At 41.3% G+C, this 21,564-nt stretch overlaps 4 protein-coding genes and 1 long non-coding RNA gene across 5 annotated transcripts; 3 read left to right on the forward strand and 2 right to left on the reverse strand.

Annotated features, from left to right (window-relative positions):
- Nucleotides 1–454: 454 nt before the first annotated feature.
- On the reverse strand, nucleotides 455–3,851 carry pgam1b (phosphoglycerate mutase 1b). Its single transcript, XM_039793551.1, has 4 exons — nucleotides 3,464–3,851; nucleotides 1,999–2,273; nucleotides 1,697–1,877; nucleotides 455–1,075 (listed from the first exon to the last, which is right to left on the reverse strand). The coding sequence occupies exons 1-4, from the start codon at nucleotides 3,600–3,602 to the stop codon at nucleotides 906–908; spliced, it is 765 nt and encodes a 254-aa protein (XP_039649485.1). The 5' UTR covers nucleotides 3,603–3,851; the 3' UTR covers nucleotides 455–905.
- Nucleotides 3,852–5,016: 1,165 nt separating this feature from the next.
- pi4k2a (phosphatidylinositol 4-kinase type 2 alpha) lies at nucleotides 5,017–9,974 on the forward strand. Its single transcript, XM_039793666.1, is given in 10 exon segments — nucleotides 5,017–5,511; nucleotides 5,936–5,964; nucleotides 7,303–7,503; nucleotides 7,595–7,726; nucleotides 8,003–8,156; nucleotides 8,345–8,406; nucleotides 8,514–8,613; nucleotides 8,912–9,045; nucleotides 9,231–9,290; nucleotides 9,464–9,974. Coding segments are annotated over 10 exon segments (1,347 nt in total). The 5' UTR covers nucleotides 5,017–5,198; the 3' UTR covers nucleotides 9,626–9,974.
- Nucleotides 9,975–11,701: 1,727 nt separating this feature from the next.
- avpi1 (arginine vasopressin induced 1) lies at nucleotides 11,702–14,630 on the reverse strand. Its single transcript, XM_039813782.1, has 3 exons — nucleotides 14,485–14,630; nucleotides 13,406–13,864; nucleotides 11,702–12,300 (listed from the first exon to the last, which is right to left on the reverse strand). Exons 1-3 carry the CDS (start codon nucleotides 14,544–14,546, stop codon nucleotides 12,099–12,101), a joined length of 723 nt encoding a protein of 240 aa, XP_039669716.1. The 5' UTR covers nucleotides 14,547–14,630; the 3' UTR covers nucleotides 11,702–12,098.
- Nucleotides 14,631–15,346: 716 nt separating this feature from the next.
- LOC120567017 lies at nucleotides 15,347–15,860 on the forward strand. Its single transcript, XR_005640508.1, has 2 exons — nucleotides 15,347–15,552; nucleotides 15,638–15,860. It is a non-coding gene; the product is annotated as an uncharacterized LOC120567017 (long non-coding RNA).
- A 55-nt stretch (nucleotides 15,861–15,915) lies between these two features.
- On the forward strand, nucleotides 15,916–20,809 carry si:ch211-284e13.5 (uncharacterized protein LOC793850 homolog). Its single transcript, XM_039813770.1, has 3 exons — nucleotides 15,916–16,604; nucleotides 17,847–18,194; nucleotides 18,815–20,809. Exons 1-3 carry the CDS (start codon nucleotides 16,070–16,072, stop codon nucleotides 19,333–19,335), a joined length of 1,404 nt encoding a protein of 467 aa, XP_039669704.1. The 5' UTR covers nucleotides 15,916–16,069; the 3' UTR covers nucleotides 19,336–20,809.
- Nucleotides 20,810–21,564: the final 755 nt, after the last annotated feature.

Consider the following 21,564-nt stretch of genomic DNA (forward strand, 5'->3'; position numbering starts at 1 on the left):
ACATGGACTCTTCAGAAGAGGCCATTATCTTCACTCGAGTTTCTGCGCGGGAAAGTCGCTGGACGACACTAGTTTCTGAACATAGCCATACTGAGAAATACACAGTGAGTTTTGTTTGAGCAGATAGTCCTAATTAGCTTTGTAGCAACTCATTTGGCAATGGCTTGAATGTAGCAGACGTCCATTAATATTAAAAAGTTACGCATGAAAACTTTAAATATCCAAAGTGTAAAAGGCTTTTGTGTTCTCTAGGACCTAATAATAAATAACCTAAAATACCTAAAAATACATGTGTTATGTACAGTATGCAGTATAGTCTCCCTTTAAAACTAAAATATTTACTATTATAAATGAGAGACTACACCAAACCAATTTCTCCATAACCATATGATTCATAAGGACAGAGTGGACATTAATGCTGGAAGACTACGTCAGACAATGATACCAGATTTCATCACATAATGGCGCACAACATTTATTATTTTTCTCACAATGCCACAGCAAACAAAAATCAGCAGTGCATATCAACTTGCCCTTTTAACAACAGCCAGTGTTTATTCGTAGGTTACACTGCTCCCACTTAGCAGTCCTACATGGGTCAGAAATGGGAAGGAATACATGGGATGACTGCAGGGTAAGTTTATATTAGGTCCTATCCACTGGTCCCGAATTTTGCATTTTGGTCAGTGCTTAAACCATATTACAGCTGATATCCATTGTGTTATAATGGCATGTATGTTTCGGCATGTCACAAAGTAAAGACCAATCAAATCAATAAAAATAAGGTGCACGTTGTGTGTCTGTGTACGCAAGTCTGTGGTGACAGTAATTTACCTTCTATTAACTTGATAACTGAACAGCACATGGGCAATGTATACTCTAGCTCATCTACAGAGGGGGAGATTCTATTTTTTGGCTTTGCCCTGAGCAGCCACAGCTTCCATTGCCTTCTTAACGGTCTCCTCATCTCCCAGAAACTGCATGGGTCCTAAAGGCTTCAGGTTCTTGTCCAGCTCATACACAATGGGGATACCTGTGGGCAGGTTCAGCTCCATGATGACCTCCTCTGACATACCTGGGAAAACAGTAACAGACATGCAGAGCTTGGATGGATATGCCTTTCATACAGCTGATCAGACTGAGACAAGAAAGTTTCATTTTAAAGTGTCCCTGAGACACATTTATTTTAGCCTTTTCAACACTTAGATGGACATGTAACTCTCAGTTAAAGCATTAGTAGAATTAGAAAATTTGACAGACATACATACACATATATACATACACACATATATATATATATATATATATATATATATATATATATATATATACACATACATATATATACATATATATATATATATATATATATATATATATACACACACATACATATATATATATATATATATATTTTATTTTTAATTGGTGTAATGTAATACTGTGTACATAACAACTAGAGATACTGAGATAAATCACCTATGAATCCCATAGACAGCAATAAAAAAACACTTTAGCCTGTCCCAGTTTAGTTTAGTAAAATTTCATTCAATAAATTCAGCATCTGTAAACAATGATTTGTAAAATAGTAAAATAATGAATTGTTCAATTATTATTATTATTATTATTTATTCAGTTTTTTAAACAATATTAAGGGAAACGTTCCAGACTCAAAAGTCTCCGCTCTGTCTCTTACCCTCAAGATGCTTGACGATGCCGCGGAGACTGTTGCCATGGGCAGCAATCAGCACCCTCTTTCCCTCTTTGATCTGTGGAACGATCTCTTCGTTCCAGAAGGGCAGAGCCCTGGCGATGGTGTCCTTGAGACTCTCACAGCTGGGAAGCTGGTCCTCTGTCAGGTCGGCATAACGCCGGTCCTACAACAAAAGGGGGAGTTAATGTTGTCAATTGTGTTTTGGCGGTGTGGCCTTTCACTGATGTAATAAAGAGGCCTTCGTTTGTCAAAGAGAAGGAGACAATGTGTTCCTGTGGTGTCACCTTGCTGATGCTCTGATAGAAGTCATGCCCTTCGTCCATGGATGGGGGAGGAATGTCAAAAGAGCGCCTCCAGATCTTGACCTGGGCCTCTCCGTGTTTAGCTGCCGTTTCAGCCTTGTTCAGCCCAGTCAGGCCCCCGTAGTGGCGCTCATTCAGGCGCCAGGTCCGGTGGACGGGCAGCCACATCTGGTCAATGCTGTCCAGAACAAACCACAGGGTGCGGATGGCCCTCTTTAGGACTGAGGTGTAGCAAATATCAAATTCATAGCCAGCATCTGAGGTGAATCAGAGACAGGACACGAAAAAGACGGTAAATGTGAATATTCGTTGGCATGTGAGACAAAGAGAGAGGTTTATGTATACTTATAAAAGTGCAAGGCAACATACAATTTGTTTTTGTTAGAGGAATTATGCATTGTTTATTGCCTCTCTCTCAAAACATTTGCTTTTGCTTAGTCAGGGGCAGTGCTATCCCATGGGACACTGGCAGGCTGTAGGCTATGCAGCATGTGCCTGCAGAGAATTTTTGAGTCATAGAAAACCAACCGGAGTGTGTGCCACACAAAAAGAAATATGTCAAATAAAACTGTCCTGGCCTTTACCGTTTCCCCTCCACGTAACCCTGCAAAGTCCAGCACGGTGAATGGCAAAATCTCATTCAGTAAATAGCAGTTATCTATACTGATAACGAAGGCATCTTTGCTCCACAGTCTGGCTTTGCACTTCATTATTCCTTCTGAATGACAGATTGAATGAATGTTATCAGATGACAAAATTTAGAGTTGTCTCCGAACAGTCAAGTTATGGCAGAATCTGCAGGCTTGTTCACTATTTGTTATCACAAATTAGTATGTGTGTTGGATCTGTACATTTCAAAATGTTCCTACATTCCAGTAAAATCATCATATCAGTCATATCTGTCAGTACATGGCCTAATGACTTTCCCAAAGTATCTCTGCTGCTTACTTCACAAACTGTAATTTATCAAAAAGAAAAATCTGAATGACTCTCTATATTCCTCTTGCAATATATTCTACTATTTCTACTGAAAATGGCTGAGGTCATGAGATCCTAAAATAAGGAGCAAATAACACTAGGGGCTGCCAGACTGTCTTGACTGATGTGTGGAACCATCACGGGCTCCGGGGAAAACGGGTCCAGCAGAAACTGTGATCTGTGCCAGACTGACACAAGTATGAGCAAACCATTTTCAGCATCTACATTCCCCTAGAAACGCGTAGCATCCCTAGTTCGTTATACAGTTTCAAAGACAGCAACCATCCAACCTAATAAACACAGTCATTTAGTCACTCTCTCCCCTGCTGCTGGCTCTTCTTGTGTCGCAGTGGGCCGCCGGCTACCTGTTTCCCCATCCAGAGTTGCATAAGCAATGGCTTGCAACGGCTTAATCCAATGACCGAGAGGAAGTCTGATTGGGCCCTGTGACATTATCTGGTAGGCCTACCTTTTAAGGCCTGTCCACCTCTCTTTGCCTCATGCTCCCCGGTCTCACTCAGGTCCGCGTCGAACCAGCCGCAGAAGCGGTTTTCCTGGTTCCAGCAGCTCTCTCCATGGCGGATCAGGACCAGTTTGTACGCAGCCATCCTCACACCGATGCCCTCTGCGATGTATTTCCGGGAAATGTGGGGTAAGTGACTCTTCTTAAAGTGCGGCAGCAACGTTCGCAGATTTGTCTTGATTTCGCCGCAACCCCAAAGACGGCTACTAAGAAGCGGGCGCAGTATTTTTGGTAGTCTGGAGGGATAATCTGTCGTAGCAGTACTAGAGTTGGCTGGTCTGTCCGAATTTGACGGATCTCACGACACGAGCGCTCTTCCTGCTGGTTTCCACCAATCAAAAGGCGAGCTGTGTGAGCCGGAGGAGGAGGGAGGCAGGAGGATGCGCACAGCAGCACGTCCACACGCCCAGCACTGCATCCTGCAGGCCGGCCTTTGTGAATCATTTGGAAAATCTGCCTTGTTACACAAACATAGGCTACAGTATATCATGAATGATGATTACCGTAGTAAGTGGAAAACCTATACTAGAATGCAAAATCTTCAGATACCTACCAGTCACAAGACATTAAACAAACATCCAACTATCAAAACAACAACACCTCTGTAGGCCTATGTTTACTTTTTTACATCTATTTAAGATGGCCTCATTTGGTCCTGTCTCTCAGACAAATGTGGCCGCATAGACACCAAGTATAGACTTTAACCGTGGCCCTGGATAAGGCAAAAAAGATTTATTTAAAAGATTATTTTTAAAAATAATAGGGCCTACCAATATGTTTATTTTTAGGCATAAATATAGCAAAATACAATTAAAACTGCTTTGAAAAGAACTTTAAATGTGGTGTCCTATAACAGTATAACTTTAACTTAGCCTTTAACTTAAACTATAACTTTAAGTTTGCTCATGAGGGATTTATAAGGACCTCATGGATTTGTGACCTGGACTTCCCCAGCTACAGACACTGACTGTATTACTCGTTAGATTTTTAACATAGACATTGTGGTTTGAACATCCTTCAATAGTCCCCATGCTGAAGTGGCGCTTGAGTATACATTTAGAGAGGTTCAGATATAGTTTGTGACCTTTGGTCTTCCAATGGAGGGGTGAATAGAATAGTTGTTTGTCAGATGCTCATTGGTCTGGGACACACACATGCAAATTAAAAGAATTAATTGAGGAATGACCAGTGTCAAAGATAAAGTTAAAAGAATAGTTATTTTAATATTTTGCTTTAACCCCCCTCTAACCCCCCCCCTCTGTGTATATTCCATTAGACCAGCAGAATCTCTCGATTTTCCAGTCTGACAACTGCAAGTGAAATTATTATTCCTCAATCCCCATGATAGCACATTTATTTTTTATTTGTATGGAGTTAGTTGATTGGGTTAAGGGTTAACCATGCTCTCACGTGTCTTCCTTGGGCGAAATGGTCGTGTCCAATCAACGCTAGAGATTAGATTGAACGCTGATTGGTTAAAAATCAAAACACTCTACGAGTCCCGCCTCTTCCCGGAAGCTGACAGTCACCTGACTTGTCTTTTTCTGTTCCTTGTTAGCCAGCGTCAGTACTAGCCAACAAAACAACCGTCCCACTTACTTTCCCTCTTCTATTTCGTCCTCTTTTCTTTTTCTTCTCTTTCTACAGGAGTTAAAATAGCTCCTCGTCCACCTCCAAAATCATGGATGAGACGAGTCCGCTCGTCTCTCCCCTTCGGGACTCTGGTGATTTCAGCTACTATCCCACAGAGCCCACCAGCCCCCGGGGCGCGTTTGGAAGCACACCGGGCTCGGTGGTGCGTATCCCGGCAGGCAGTCCGGGGCGCAGCCGGGAGAGACAGCCTCTCCTGGACCGGGACCGTGGGAGCTCGCCGCGGGAGCCGCACAGGAACGAGTTTCCGGAGGATCCCGAGTTCAGAGAGATCATCCGAAAGGCCGAGCGAGCCATAGAGGAGGGGATCTACCCGGAGAGGAGGATCTAAAAAACAAAAAAATGTCCAATTCCATTAATGATTTTTGTGTACGTGTGTGTGTGTGTGTGTGTGTGTGTGTGTGTGTGTGTGTGTGTGTGTGTGTGTGTGTGTGTGTGTGTGTGTGTGTGTGTGTGTGTGTGTGTGTGTGTGTGTGTGTGTGTGTGTGTGTGTGTTCCAATGGCTGCGAGATGTTTTGATAAAAGTGTTGGTCGCTTCTACGAAAGGCCCTCTTCCAACTAGCCTGTGATGACTTGGCAAATAGGCTGTAATGCATGCCAACACAACATTAACCTACAGTTTACACAATAAACAATAGAATATAACTTCATTTTACACTGACATTGTAAATACTCAAAGTAATGAAATACAATCATCAAAGTTAAAAAAAAAAAATCCTAAATCTTGCTTTTCCCTGTATTGCAAAAATTGGGCAAAGAAGTCTTAAGTGTCTAATCAAACAGAAGATGCCGAGGGAGCAGAAATGCCTGATTTGTTGCAGCACTTATTATCACTCGATTTGCTTTTTCTATTTGACTAAGTGTTTCACAAATTGCTACACATTCAAGACAAAACAGGGAATCAATGCATGGACATTCTTGGTGCATTTCTTCTTCGATTTGTCACCCTCGACTTTAACCGTGTCCCTGGATAAGACAAAAAAGCAGGACAGAGGACTTTTACAAATAATACCAATATGTGTATTTTGAGGCATAAATATAGCAAAAATACAATTAAAACTGATTTGAAAAGAACTTAAATGTGGTGTCCTATAACAGTATAATGGACTGAAAGACTGTTAGCTTTTTATTTGCTCAACTTTAAGTTTGCTCATGAGGGATTTATAAGGACCTCATGGAATATAACTTTATTTTACACTGACAGTGTAAATACTCAAAGTAATGAAATACAATCAACAAAGTTTAAAAAAAACAATAATTTAAGAAAAGATCATCCTAAATCTTGCTTTTCCCTGTATTGCAAAAATTGGGCAAAGAAATCTTAAGTGTCTAATCAAACAGAAGATGCTGAGCAAGCACAAATGCCTGATTGTTGCAGCACTTATTATCACTCTATTTCAAAAACAGGGAATCGATGTCTCCTGACTTTTATCATGCCAGATTAATGACAGTTACCTTTGATCCTTGCATGCCAGATTAATGACGTAAACTTTGATCGGCACTATGTGCCACTTTCTCCGCTCACGTACGGCTTACAAAAGAGAAAAAAGTATTCTAGGCTGCATGAGCTTTTCATTGCCCCCCACCTCTTCAGTTTCTTTAGTTAATCACCATTGTGCTAAATAGTCATGTGCTAGCTCTCTGTGAGGATATATATTCTCGTCGATGACCAAGTTTAGTGTGTATGTGTGTGTCATACAAGCGTTACACAATATGGGATTTTTAAATACAACTTTATAGAGACACCCAAAATCGAGCTTTTGCTTCTCAAACACTTGTCCCCTATTGGCTTTAAAGAAAGTTCGAAGCTCCACTTTTTACAGAGCACGGTGGCTGTGGAAAGCTTCAATTCATTTCAGCAACAGTGGGATTTTAATAGTAACACATTTGTACACTGTATCAAAAGTGTAATTTTAAACCACTCCTGCAGCACAATCCACCTCTCCACTGTCTCTCTGCGTGCTTCAAGTTTACAGGGAGGACATTGTCCTTAAATTTAAATATTTAATTGTCTCATACACAACCTAACCTTCCTTTCTTCTCTATTCCTAAACTTTCCTTTCTTAACTCCCTTTGGATGCTGCCTGTTTTCATGATTTTCCTTCTCATTTTCCCTACTCTGCTTCCCTCCACAGAAAATCATCGGCGTGTTCAAACCTAAGAATGAAGAGCCCTATGGCCAGCTGAACCCCAAGTGGACTAAGTGGCTCCAGAAGCTGTGTTGTCCCTGCTGTTTTGGCCGCGACTGTTTGGTCCTGAACCAGGGTTACCTCTCAGAGGCCGGGGCCAGCCTGGTCGACCAGAAACTGGAGCTCAACATCGTTCCCAGGACCAAGGTATGATCACACACAGTGCTGCCTCCCCATTACAAGAGCCACAAACCATTTGGCAAATACTGCCTCTCTCAATCAATCTTTTGCACTCCAGGTGGTGTACCTGGCTAGTGAAACATTCAACTACAGTGCCATAGACAGGGTGAAGTCTCGAGGAAAGAGGCTAGCCCTAGAGAAGGTACCTAAAGTGGGCCAGCGCTTCCACAGGATTGGACTGCCACCCAAGGTGATGAATTGTTGTATTACACAGGTGATTGCTTTCAGTGATTGAATTGTGTGTATTATTGATCAAATTCATCCAGTGATCCGGGGCTTTCAATTAAAAAAAAAAGTATATCGCCATTCGCCAAGCAAAAAAAAGACCAAGTCATTTTGTGTCGGGAGTTTAAGGGGGGATTTTTCCTTAAATTCAGTTCAGTACATTAAGTGCAATGTCAAACAAAATGACCCAAACATCTACAGAATTCATGTGCGCTTCTGAAATATGTTGCTATTCCACAAGGTTGGCTCCTTTCAGCTCTTCGTTGATGGATACAAGGATGCCGATTTCTGGCTGCGGAGGTTTGAAGCGGAGCCCCTGCCTGAAAACACTAACCGTCAGCTCCAGCTGCAGTTTGAGCGGCTCGTAGTCCTCGATTACATCATCAGGAACACAGGCATGTAGTCACTCTGCTCAGCACTGTCAGGGCTGGCTCATCATTATAATGAAATATCTTTTATAGAATAGATATTGTTATTAAGATCTTGTCATACAGTCAATAAGTCTTGAATTCCTCCATGGCAGCTTTTCTCTTGTTATTTGCTTTGTTTGAATTTGAGTCTTCTTTATGTTTTGGTATTCTAGACAGGGGAAATGACAACTGGTTGCTGAAGTATGACTGTCCCATGGACACTGGTGGGAATAGGGTGAGGAAACACAGACACAGTTAAGAGTCTTGACGGCCATTGTCTGAAATGCTGACCCCAATGGCTGAATATGTGTTTATTTTATACCTATATATTTATCTCTGTAGGACACAGACTGGGTGGTAGTAAAGGATCCCATCATCAAGCTGGCAGCTATAGACAACGGCCTCGCCTTCCCCCTCAAACACCCTGACTCCTGGAGAGCCTGTAAGCACCTACAATGACATTGTCTTTAACCAATCACTGCTCACCCGTTGGCAGGATGCAATTCATTCTTAAAAAAAGAAAAGAAATCAACTCTCTTTTCAACAGTCTGCCATTGAATGTATCTCATATATTTCTCTATTACCTATATTTATCTATTTTATTGCTCTTGTTTTGGTCCCATCACGATTGCATCCAAAGTCTCTTTTAAAGCTCTTTCGTCACTGTATCATTAACTCTCCAGCTCTTTACAAGCAGTGTACATAATCATCAAGACTCCGTTTCATTTTCCAATCAACAGACCCATTCTACTGGGCGTGGCTTTCCCAGGCCAAAGTTCCTTTTTCCCAGGAAATCAGAGAGCTGGTCCTGCCCAAACTCTCCGACCCAAATTTTATCAAAGACCTGGAAGAGGATTTGTATGAATTATTTAAGGTATGGAGAGGGGACTAAGATTCAGCAACATTTTTATTCAGAATGAAGTGGTATTTATGTAAGCGAATGGAATGTGAGAATGTGGAAACGGATGCGGAAATTGAAACAGGAAGATGGAGAAGAGGATGACTCGGTCCTTTGGCTGTAAACATGATGAATAACATATTGTCTACTGTGTCTCACAGAAAGACCCTGGTTTCGACAGAGGACAGTTTCACAAACAAGTAGCCGTAATGAGGGGACAGGTGAGCTTTCCCCTCTCTTCTCAAAACATATTTTTCAGCAGTGTGACATGCAACTAACTGTTCCTACTAGCATGGATCTTTTTGATTTAAAGCATAAATTCACCTAAGTGTTTTTGTTTTAAACATACTTTTTCTTTCTACTTTTTTTTTTAAATTTTTTTTTTTATCCCAAGATCCTGAACCTGTGCCAAGCCCTGAAGGACGGTAAAACACCCCTGCAGTTGGTCCAGATGCCCCCAGTAATTGTCGAGACAGCCAGAGCACCTCAGAGAGCCAACAGTGAGTCCTACACACAGAGTTTCCAGAGCAGAAGACCCTTCTTCACCTGGTGGTAGGAGCGATGCAATAAGGATGAAGAGGAGGGACAGCAGGAAGTCGGAGCCAGGAAAGGAGCGAGGATTGTAGATGTGCAGATGGAAGATGGGGCAGAATCTCAGAGTGCAGGTTTTTGTCCTGAAAATGGAAATAATCATCATCCTCCCCTCCTCTCCTTATTGATGTTTTGGTTACAGAGAGTGAGTAAGTGGGTGGAGAGATGAGGCCAAAAGAGGAAGAATTTCACAACATATCTTTCTTTTGTTTGCCTCTGTGCCTTGCATAGATGTCATTGAAGAATGAACGCCTAAATGACCTTCCTGCGAGAGAGAGAGAGAGAGAGAGAGAGAGAGAGAGAGAGAGAGAGAGAGAGAGAGAGAGAGAGAGAGAGAGAGAGAGAGAGAGAGAGAGAGAGAGAGAGAGAGAGAGAGAGAGAGAGAGAGAGAGAGAGAGAGAGAGAGAGAGAGAGAGAGAGAGAGAGAGAGAGAGAGAGAGAGAGAGAGAGATTTTCAGTGCAGTGTCAGACTTTTCTTTTGGACTTCTGGGTGTATGTAATGTTTGCCCACACACATGCACACCGGTCAAAAGCCTCTCATGCGTTGTTTTTGGATGGGAGGTGTTGCATTCCATGTTTTTTTTCTTCTTCATACCTCTCTGCCTTTTTTAATATTCACCTGCATATTCCCTCCCACACAGTATAAAAGCCCTGGCCTGGTTAAAGCAGTGGTGCCACTCGTGAAGATCAGCATTTTATTTTTTAAACAAATAAGAGAAGTGTTCATTGTGGTTAAGTCTCCAAGATTTAGGAACTGGGCTCTCATTGGTGTTTACACAGAGAACACAAGCCATGTGAACTGGATTCACAGTTACTCATTGCGCCTCCTTACAGTTTAGATTAGAATCTGAAAGTCATCTGGGGTGATGTTAGTAAGCAGAGGCACACACACACTGTTTGTTGAGCTGAGATAAGTATGTCTGGCTCCCCTAGTCTTTCCTTCTTCCACTGATAAGTTAAATGATTGGTGAAGAAGGTAAAGTGTAAGTAAACAATGAAGTAACGTCCTTCTGTACTGAACTGACATGAATTGAATTGTGACAATGCACTGTATAATTTGTATGTAATATTTAATGATAGATTATAATTAAAACGTACTCCATTAATACAAATGTGTGTGTTTGTGAATGAGGAAAGTTTAGTCAGACAACACACGTATGAAACATTCAGCCAGTGCATTACTGTATTCTGTTGATGTACACTGGGGAAAAGGACCACTGTAGGTCATTTTAGAAATGTTAAAGAGTCCAACAATAATATCCTAATGGTCAATCAAATCAAGTCTTTAAAGCTGCTATAATTAACAGTTTTATATCGACAATGGATCAAATGACTGTGTGCAGTGTAAAAAAGTCACTTGTAGTGATGAAACCACAGTCTAGTTCCCTTCAGCTCTATGGATTGTTTCAGCCTCTTTTTGCTCATTGTTTTGGTTTTATGGCCTGCAAAGTTAATGTGTTGGTGTAGTTTAGCCGTTCTCCTCAACATTGTTTAGTTTTCAGCAAAAAAAACTCCACTGTACACTACCTGCTTAGCACCAACCAACAGACCTATGGAATGCAGTTTTATTTAATATTAAATAAAGGAATAAATTAATAAATACATGAATAAATAAATATATATGCCTTTGAAATACATCATGTGTATTTATTGCCTCATTTATTTATTTCATGATGTATTTCAAAGGCATATTTATTAATTTATTCATGTATTTATTAATTTATGTATTTATTCCTTTATTTAATATTGAATAAAACGGCATTCCATACTGACCGACACAGTTAGCGACTAGTTGGTGAACATTGTGGAGCATTTAGCAGCTAAAGAGACAGACATTTCTCTCAGGAGTTGGTGGAGACCAAACATGGAGATGAAAGGAGAGTGAATATTGGACTTACATTCGCCAAGTGGTCAGAAACCTAACTCCTGATCACTTAACTTAAAAGTTGATATGTTTTGTGTTTACTACTCGTTTCCGCAGCCCCCAAATGGCCAAAAAATTCTGTTGATGCACTTTAGAAGATAAAAAAAGGGATTGATGGCATCTTCATTTAGATGTTTATTTTAGTATTAAGTCACAAAAACACAAAACATTCTCTGCTACAAATGCTGTTAAAGTGATCTTGATCCAGTGTTCCATATCCTGCCACGATGACAGTGATAATATATCATGAGTTATCTGGCAATTGAAACACGAACTGCCCAGCCAATAATGCGTGCACTGGAACAGATACACATTTGAATTGTATATAATAGTTGGAGTAATCCCCAGGTTTACTGATATTTCTTTATGCTGGAGTCTAACATGTAGAGTACATATTAGCAGAAGGTGCTGACAGTAATAATACAGTATGCCATTTCGCGCTGAATCAATCCTGTATTTCATGACTTCAGCTTCCATCAGTGTGTTGCTCCAAGTTTAGTCCATTCAGTCGTTGTTAGTGGATGATGTGGTGAAGGTAGCGTTCAGAGTGACTGGCACCCTCATGTCTTGCCACACCCAACCTCCACGAGGAGGGTTTAAAGGGGTTTTGGTTCTCTGAGGTGTCTTCCTCAGTCGCCGACAGAAATTCTCCTGAACTGGGCGCTATGTCAGCCTCCTCATCCTTGACAGGGTAGCCGGATAATGGCTCCTCAATCCTGGAAGACAGAGATGTAACTCTGGTTTGGCTGTTACTATTAAATACCTACTGTACATATTATACTGAGCACATTGGACTACATAAAATGCAGTTGATTTGTTAATGCATGAATTCAGGTTGTGTAAATGATAAACCTTTAACCTGAACATGAATTGCTACTCTAGGATGGCAGGATGAAAAAGTCACAATTGTCCTTTTTTTTTCCTCAGGAAAAGAGTAAAAGCCATTCAGCAACTGAAATAAAGATTTGTGTAGCATGCTTATCAGTCGCTTTAGACCCTATATATTCAAACACACGTTTAACTCGCAGCATTATGCAGAAGAAGTAAAGCTAGTTGATTTTGAAACCATAGTATGAAGACAAGAAGTCTACAACCATGCTAGTGGTTCTGAGGATGTACTCAGGCAAGTGACTTCTTCTTCTTCTTGAGGGAAACATATATGTCTGCATCATATGTGAAGGCTTCCAATAGTTGTTGAGATATTTGAGATTGGCTAACGAATTGTTGCAGAACACCATTTTGTTATTACGACACCGCGCTGTAAACTCCATTTTCCCATTCTGTGGCACTTCATTGCTCCTCCAACAAATCTAATTTTGTCTCAGTGAGGAATGTCGAAAGCAAAGCAACAGTTTGTGTGTGTGTGTGTGTGTGTGTGTGTGTTTTTGTTTGTTTGTTTGTTTGTGTGTGTGTGTGTGTGTGTGTGTGTGTGTGTGTGTGTGTGTGTGTGTGTGTGTGTGTGTGTGTGTGTGTGTGTGTGTGTGTGTGTGTGTGTGTGTGTGTGATGGTATGCATATAGAGGAGGACACAGTCTTGTGAGGTCATGCTGAGTTTGTTAGGCACATGACAATTTACACACTGCATTTCAAGACGCAGAGTCTGGAATCAAGTTAGACAAGCCCTTGGACGCTTACAAGTTCAACTGATTCTTTATGTAAAATGACAGATTATTCATAAATAGGAACAGAGTACTTTTCTGCAAATACGATAAAGAGAATGTGTCACTCTTTTTTAAACTTTTTAACTCCTCATCTATGTAACACTATTTACATCCTTTCTTTACTTTTTGCTGGCCTCCTGCCATTTGACACCGTCACTTACCTGAGATAACCTGATGCTCTGAGCCACTTGTGCCTCTCTGTGTCCGCTCTGATACCAGCTTTGTTCCTCGCTCGGACTCGGAGCCTCACCAAGGCCTGGGCCAGCCCTGCCTCTTCCTCGCTGTCCTCCCCTTCCTCCTCCTTCGCCTCCTGTGCCCCCTCTATATCTGCATCCATCCCTCGCCACACCAGTTTAGCCCGATGTTCAGCATCTCTGTCTCCTGCTGTTCTAAACAGCCTGTGTAGCTGGTGCAGGTTGAGCCCTGTAAAGATGTTGGAGCATCCAGATTTCCTGCTTCGTTGATTGGAAAGTTTCCACTGCAGAGGCAGGCCATCCTCAGAGGAGGTGGATGCTAGGGCCTCTGCCATATTGCGAAGGTGGAGCTTCCAGGTGGTGATATAAGGACAGGAGGACAATTTCAGGGTGGGGGGGGGGGCAGGTGATAAGCAGGAAGGAAAGCTGAAGGGGGAGAAAGAATAGAGACCAAATTGGTCAAACTAATGAGATCACAGCCACAAAGCAAAGCTCAAGCCTTCAGCCAGCAGACAGATGTCCATAGCTGCAGCCAAAAAAAACTATAGTTACCTTCCCTGTCTGATGAAGTCTTATCTCATTATTCTTTCGATTAAGCTGTCAGCTATTTTCTCGATTAATCGCCATAAAAGTTGTGTAAAAATTTTTTTAAATCCCAAGTTGACATTCAGACAAACAGTCCAAAACCCAAATAAATTTAATCTAATATCATAATAGATATAGAAACCCATTTTCAGTTATGTCATATGTGTCATATTCATGTAATTTCCCATTAACATCAAATACATTTATTTATTTATATTTGTTAATTTCATTCATTAAACAGACAGAAAAGATAATGCAAACACCAAATTTCAATCTTATATGATCTGCCCCTCTTTCACAAAAAATACATTAACTTGCTTCCATATGGTGGTTGATTTTGTTTAAGGCTGTCAACTATAGCAAGAAAATATGTTCACATCAGGCTACAAATAATTTACACTAAAGAAAACAACTCAAAATGATTTTAAACACTGGTAGAATAGTATAATGTGAGTGCTTACCTTCCGGTCTGTAGTTTGAATGAGACAAACTGTAACCATGCACAGACAGACAGTCTGCTCATTCAACCAGCATCTAAACAACAACCTTCACACTACACACTAATGCCAAGCCGACCCACTTCCAACCAGTGCGTCAGTGGCACACAGAGCAGCGGGGCCAAAGGAAATAATCAAAGGGTAATCCATTAATGACGTCAGTGCCGAGTTGCACACCTAAAGGCAAGAGCCTGTTTGAAAAGAAAAAGAAAGAGAAAAGAAAAACAAACAGGAACCAGCAAGAACAAATCCAAGACAGAGAGGAGCCAAAGCTCCTGCTACAACTCATCTGGTTTCCATTACATTACACACACAGGTGTAAAAGTCAAAGTAAACAGAATGTATTTCCAAAATAACTACTAACTATATGTCAAATGAATTGAGCTGAATTAAAAAAAAAATCTTTTAAATGTAGTGGAGTAGAAGTATTAAGTGGCACAAAATCTAAAATTCTCAAGTAAAGTAGGCCTACCTCAGAACTGCATTAAGGTAGCCTACATTACTTGAGTAGGCCTAATGCCCATATACTGTGTGTACCTGGCCCTTTACTATCCCAAAGGCAAATATGTTTGCAGTGTGGGCACAACTTAACATCCACAATAAAGATATACACCACAACAACCCTATCTTCTCTGGGTTGTTGATGTAAATGAATGACTATTCAATTAGGTATGACTGTAATTTTCTTTATAACGATTGGAAGTTCAGACGTGGACACTGAACTCATCAAAGCTTTTTGTTGTTGTTTCTTATTGCGCCTGAAGGCAACGTAATTAAAATCAGATCAATTAACAGGTGTGTCGTAGGACAGCTCCTTTTAAACGCGCGTGGATCCCCCCCCCAAATCTTCAACGGTCATTTCTCTTGTCTCGGAAGCAGATAGAGGCCTTTGTCTTTTAAAAACCAAACATGAGTGGGCCTTTTGCTGGACTGCTGAGAGCTCGACAGGCTCTTGCTCCCAGAGCAGGCGTGGTGATTCAACACGCGAGTTATATCCGTGGCAAGCCACCTAAAGATAACATTGGGCCGGCGGTAAGTTTACAAATTAGCCTCGTTATGTTTTTTTCTGGCTTTATCTGAATCATTTTGAAAGTGACATGGCTCTGTCCTGCTGCAGGACTCTATGTTCGTGTTGACTGTGCTGACTGTGGCCCTCCTCGGACCTTCTGGTTGGATACTTGCCCACTTGGACCATTATAAAACCCGTGGCTGATAGACAAGCACCTAAAGCATCGTTATACACTTGTTAAAGCATGTATGCCTGCCGGCTGTTAAAATTGCCATTTGAACCTTTCGGACGTTTTGTTAACACAATAATAAATGTAAGTTTTTCAATCTAACTTTGTCAGTTTCTCTTTTAAATGAACTGGTGCAGTTGCAGCCTCTCCCCAGTAGGTGTCAATCTATTGCCGGAAGTGAAACCTCTTTGCTTACAAACTGGCTGTATTGCCACAAGGCATCCATAGCTAAGAAATCCTGCTATCCTTAGGGAGTTTTTGATATTGCCAAATCACTGCAAAGAGTTATAGTGCCTTCAAATAAATTTACCATGAAGCCGCAGCTGACTGGTACAAAAACGCGCCCCAAAGCAGCCGGAGCTGACCCTGATCGGTCTCTGCAAGAGGAGCTGATTGCAGCGATACATGGAGCGTTTGAAGTGGCTGTGGAGATCGCAGTTCGTGAGGTGACAAAGCTTGTAGGTCGGGCAACAGGAGACGTCTACGAAGAGCTGCGACGAGAGAACGAGTCCCTCAAACAAAGGCTGCAGAGAGCCGGAGCTATGCTGGACTCTGCGCGCATGGAGGAAAGAGGTGGCAGCTCTCTTCCTACAAAGCAACTCCAGAATGCCAACAAACCTACAGATCAACCGCCTCCCCTAAAATACAATCCCAAAAGCCCAAATCCCAAAGTAGGCAACGTGCACCGTTGCACGGGGATCCGAGGTGACTCTCCTCCTGCAGGTCACAGCCGTGCGCACCAGCCTCCTGACCCCCAGCATGAGGAGCAGAGATCATGCCAGTATCTCAGTGATGCTGCTTCAGAGAAAGATGATGGGTGTGCTGTTTGTGATGCTTTGACTAACGGTACGTAGCAATTTCCTGTTGGATCACTTTCCTATCTAATATCGTAGGTATCATAGGTCAATATGTATGGTATAGTAGAATATCCTTTGCCACAAATGGTAAGCGCACAGAAACTGCATGTTCATGTATGGGGCTGATGGTTTTTCACACATGCAGACACACACATGCCAAATTGTATTGACTCATGTGTGTGTGTTAGTAACAGTGCAAACTAACTAAAGTGCAAACAAGTCAATTCATTGACGGTCTTCTTTTTAGGGTTAAAAACTGCAACATTGTGGGATTTCCATTGATGCATTACAGTAGGGTTAAATTAAAGAAACGTTATCCATGTACACAATCTTAAATGCAGCTGGTTTTAGGGGAATTTCAGTTTTTCCATTGCTAAGAGGGAGTAGAGTGACCAAACTTGGCAATATACTTGATGGCATTCACAGAAAATGTGCCCAAAATATTTAACTCATAAGAGTAAATACTTTAGACAATTTAAAGAATATGCGGTACTGTGCAAACGTTTTAGGCAGGTATGAGAAAAATGCTGTAAACTAAGAATGCTTTCAAAAATGGAAGTGTTAATAGTTTATTTTCATCAATTAGTAAAATGCAGTGAATGAACAGAAGAGGAATCTAAATCAAATCAATATTTGGTGTGACAACCTTTTTGCCTTTTTAAGACTGCATCAATTCTTCTAGGTACACTTGCACAAAGTTTTTGAAGGAACTCGGCTGGTAGGTTGTTCCAAACATCTTGGAGAACTGCAGATCTTCTGTGGATGGAGGCTTCCTCAAATCCTTCGGTCTCTTCATGTTATCGCAGACCGACTCGATGTTGAGATCAGGGCTCTGTGGGGGCCATGCCATCACTTCCAGGACTTCTTGTTCTTCTTTAAACTGAAGATGGTTCTTAATGACCTTGGCTGTATGTTTGGGGTCGTTGTCCTGCTGCAGAATAAATTTGGGGCCAATCATACGCCTCCCTGATCTATCGTCATGCTGTATCTGCATGTATTTCTCAGCATTAAAATGCTAAAATTATAAAAACTGCTTTTGGACAGTAAGCATTTTCAGTCAGAGCAGCAGCTAAATGGAAACTCACTATTTTTGAATATGTTCTGCATACGGACCGCAGGATGCAAATCTGGCTCAACATTTTTGTTGTGCATGACCACTACTAAATAAACTAGAAGTAAACTAACATGTCTAATGTTGCTCACTGCATGTACACTGATCTTTTGTTTACAGAAGCTGGCAAAGAGATCTCCCGTGTATGTATGGTGAGTGTAGAAAGCATTAACCCACCATGTCTAGGCCTGGCAGTTCAAGACCGCGACTCGCCACCACTTCCCAGCGGGGATGACAAGTCCACTTTTGGGCATGTCATGGTAAAGCAAGAGAAGCCAGAAGAGGAGGGAGATGATTCAGCATGCTGTTTAGACTCTCTCAAAATGGAGGATTTTAGCCCGGAGGATTTTAGCCCGGAGTGTATGTCAGCGGTCCAGTCCAAAATGCTGGATGAGTGGAAACCAGAAGTGCTGGATATTCAGAGCCAAGACTCAAATGCTCCTCTGTCCTGCAGCAGGCTGGCTCAGGGTAAGAAACGGCAAAATGTTCCTTTTTTTTTTTTTTTTATAGCAAAGGATATGTAGGGTTAGCTATTCAGATTGGTAAAATACCGCATTATGTTAATATTTAGTATCTTTACATCCTAAGTGCTCAGTGTTTTACCTTTTTTGAAAAGCACTTGGACCTCAGGGCACCTAAAATAAAACTAATCTATAATAATGTGGAATTTGATCATATGTCCATTCAGAACAAGGCCTTTGTATTGATTGGTTTTGTAGTATTGATCAGTTCTACAAACGATATGTAATCAGCCAGTTTACATGATATCCATGTGACCTCAAACTGTCATCTTCATGTGTTCAGTTACCAAATTTTGGCATCTGGACTTACAATATGGCTGCTAAACATCAGTGTACTCTCATAACATTTTGAATGCTGTCAAATCCTTTGGAAAATGTTAAAGCTTCATTTATTTAAACAGTTTGACTCTTCTGCCATGTTGATTTTCTCTTACTAAAAGTTTGATAAAACTAAATCAAGTTTGTAAATGTAAATGACATTAAGGTGAATAAAAAAAATCTAATTTCCTTCAGTTTTACCCCCACATGACCACTAACCTCCACAGATATTCCATCCCTTTTATGCAGAGTTCCCAAACATCTTCCAGCTGGCAGAACCAGCTCCCATCCCAGAAGCCTCTCCACAGGTCTATGGAGTCCATGTGCGGACCAGCCGCAACCTGGGCCACACCCACACCAACCTCTACGCCTGCAAGTCCTGTGGCCAGACGTTCCCCCTGCCCAGCTTGCTGCGGCGGCACTTCGGCCAGTGCCAGCAGAAGCTCCAGCAGCGTCTTAAGCAGCCCTTAGATGGAAGCAAGAGGAGCAGAGTGCAGCTTTACCCACCAGGCTGCAGCCCCTTCCGCTGCACAGAGTGCAACCGAGAGTTCAACCGCATGGAGAACCTCAAGACTCATCTCCGCATCCACACGGGAGAAAGGCCGTACACCTGCTCGGTGTGCTCAAAGTGTTTCCGTCACTCTGGGGCGCTAACCAGGCACTTCCGCATCCACACCGGAGAGAAGCCTTACATCTGCGCACAGTGTGGGAAGTCATTCAGGAACTGTGGGGGGCTTAAATTCCACCAGCGTTCACACAGCAAACAGTAGTTACTTTTTTTTTAATGTGGGATAAAAACGGCTGATATTATGTAATATGTTTTTAGTACTTACTTACTGGCTAATATCAGATTTTAAAATTATTAGTGGCTCACCTATATTGGTCTAACCTTAAATGATAATGTTATGTAATAGGTGACATTTTATAACGGGGAAGACCTGTTAGGTGAAACGGTGTAGACAGGAGATGTCTATACCGTTTCACCTAACGGGTCTTCTCTTTGAGATCACAGGTATTGCTCTCAACCAGAAAGTAGCATCTCAACAAGTTATAGGAACTGTCAAGTGCATCATATTGAGGTCAAACCATAAATTATTCCGCTACTGAAACAAATACAATTAGCTTTGTCTGAGTGACGTTCTATAAATAATTGTCCTCATTAGTAGAATGGACCAAGTAGAAATATAGATACTGTAGCTATGTGATCGGCCACTATTGTATACACTGGCTCGGTAGCACATATGAAATGTGTGGAATCTTTCAGTGTAATTCTAAATGCAGTTTTTGATTATTGAAGAAAATCTGTTCTTATTCATGACATCTTGTTTTTCTAATTGTGTGTGTCTGATGTATCCAAATATGCATTTTATTTTTACTACACTGTGGAACATTTTAATTAAAAGTGTGGGTTTGCTGAAGTGGATAAATTGTTTTATCAACATGCATATTATGGAAGCCTAATAGGCTTGAGGTCTAATTTTAATGTGTGATTTGGTCATATGTGGAAGGTAACAAACATTTTTTACTCAAGCCACTGATCCAGGGCCAGATTGACAACCGCCTCTGCAGAGTCCCAGTTCACTTCACAAAGTTAGTTGTTCAATGTTGATGCGTGTTCAGAGTCAGACAGCAGCCAGGTTTGAGAGTAGTGGAGGAAAGATGATCTGTGGACCTTCAGATTGCCAGTAGAGGGTGACAAAGCTTTAGATATATCACTATGTAAACCATGAACTGTAATCGCAATCTTGTAGTCAAATAATAAAGGTTAGGAAATGTTATGTTAATATTGGTAATCTAAGCGTTTAGACAGTGTCTTTGCACGTATCACTTATAAGTAACAATTACGGAACTGTGCAACACTGTCAACCAAACCAGAAATATGCCAATGTTGAATTACAAATCTGTCACAGGAAATCCAGCTTGCCTAAGCTCTTGTGCATTTGTAGTTCACAGGACATTGCTGTCAGTCACAAATCGCAGTTCTCAAAATCTGTATAATCAACGTTCTACTATCCATGCAGTAACCACTGAGATAATATACTGTGAAGACTTGTGAATGTAGATTTACTATTGTTTGACAGGCAGCTAATTCCACTCCTCCCTACCTCACTAAAATTCTCTCTCCCAGGTACACACACACTAAATGTTTGCATTAATGTGTCGGACCCATTACATCTTCATGGAACTACAAATGAGGTACTATTGAGCTTGCAAAACAGTTTAATTAAAGCTTAATGAAATGATTCCAGCGTCCCAGGAGATAGTCTTGTCTCATCACACCTTCAGCATGCTTTGGAGGAGGGTCTGGCAAAGCGAGACTACATCACACCCTACCTGTCTGTAGACTCAGTGGTTCGATTGTACATTTTAATAAGGAAATACATCCTGTGTGTGCCTTTTTAAATGACCCTCTAAATTGAACATAGTTTAAACATTAACAGAACTTCACAGTACAACTCAGGTCATCAAATATACTGCAATTAAGTATAGCTGTTTTGTGTGTGTGTGTGTGTGTGTTGTGTGTGTGTTTACACAGACACATTTTTATTCCCTGTCTTTTTGTCTTTGTATTAAGGTTAGGGTTAACGTTTTACTCCCTGCCTGCATGCTCTGGGGTAAACACAAAGCTCCAAATTCCTGCAGAAAACAACTGTCATCAAATGTTCACCAGCAGTTGCAGAACACAGCTTCTGTCTTGTGGAGGACGAATTACACCCAGTGACTTAAACAGCACTTTAACTGATGAGATTGACTTTTTCTTATTGAGGTGTGAGAATGTGTGGCTCTCCCTCAATCACAACGTTGGCCTCCCTCTGCCCTGCTCGAGTGTCCTCCAGCTGTGCTCTTTTGTAACGGTTTCACTGCTTTCAACAAGGTATAACATTACAAGGTTATTATTAAAGTCCCCTTCCACTCCAAAATGTGTTTCGCTTATTGCTACTTCAAGGTTTCTTCTGTGCTCACCTTAAATCTAAGTTCAAGGACCGTAGGCTACATAG

The sequence above is a fragment of the Perca fluviatilis genome, chromosome 1 (genome assembly GCF_010015445.1).
Source record: "Perca fluviatilis chromosome 1, GENO_Pfluv_1.0, whole genome shotgun sequence".
Taxonomy (NCBI): domain Eukaryota; kingdom Metazoa; phylum Chordata; class Actinopteri; order Perciformes; family Percidae; genus Perca; species Perca fluviatilis.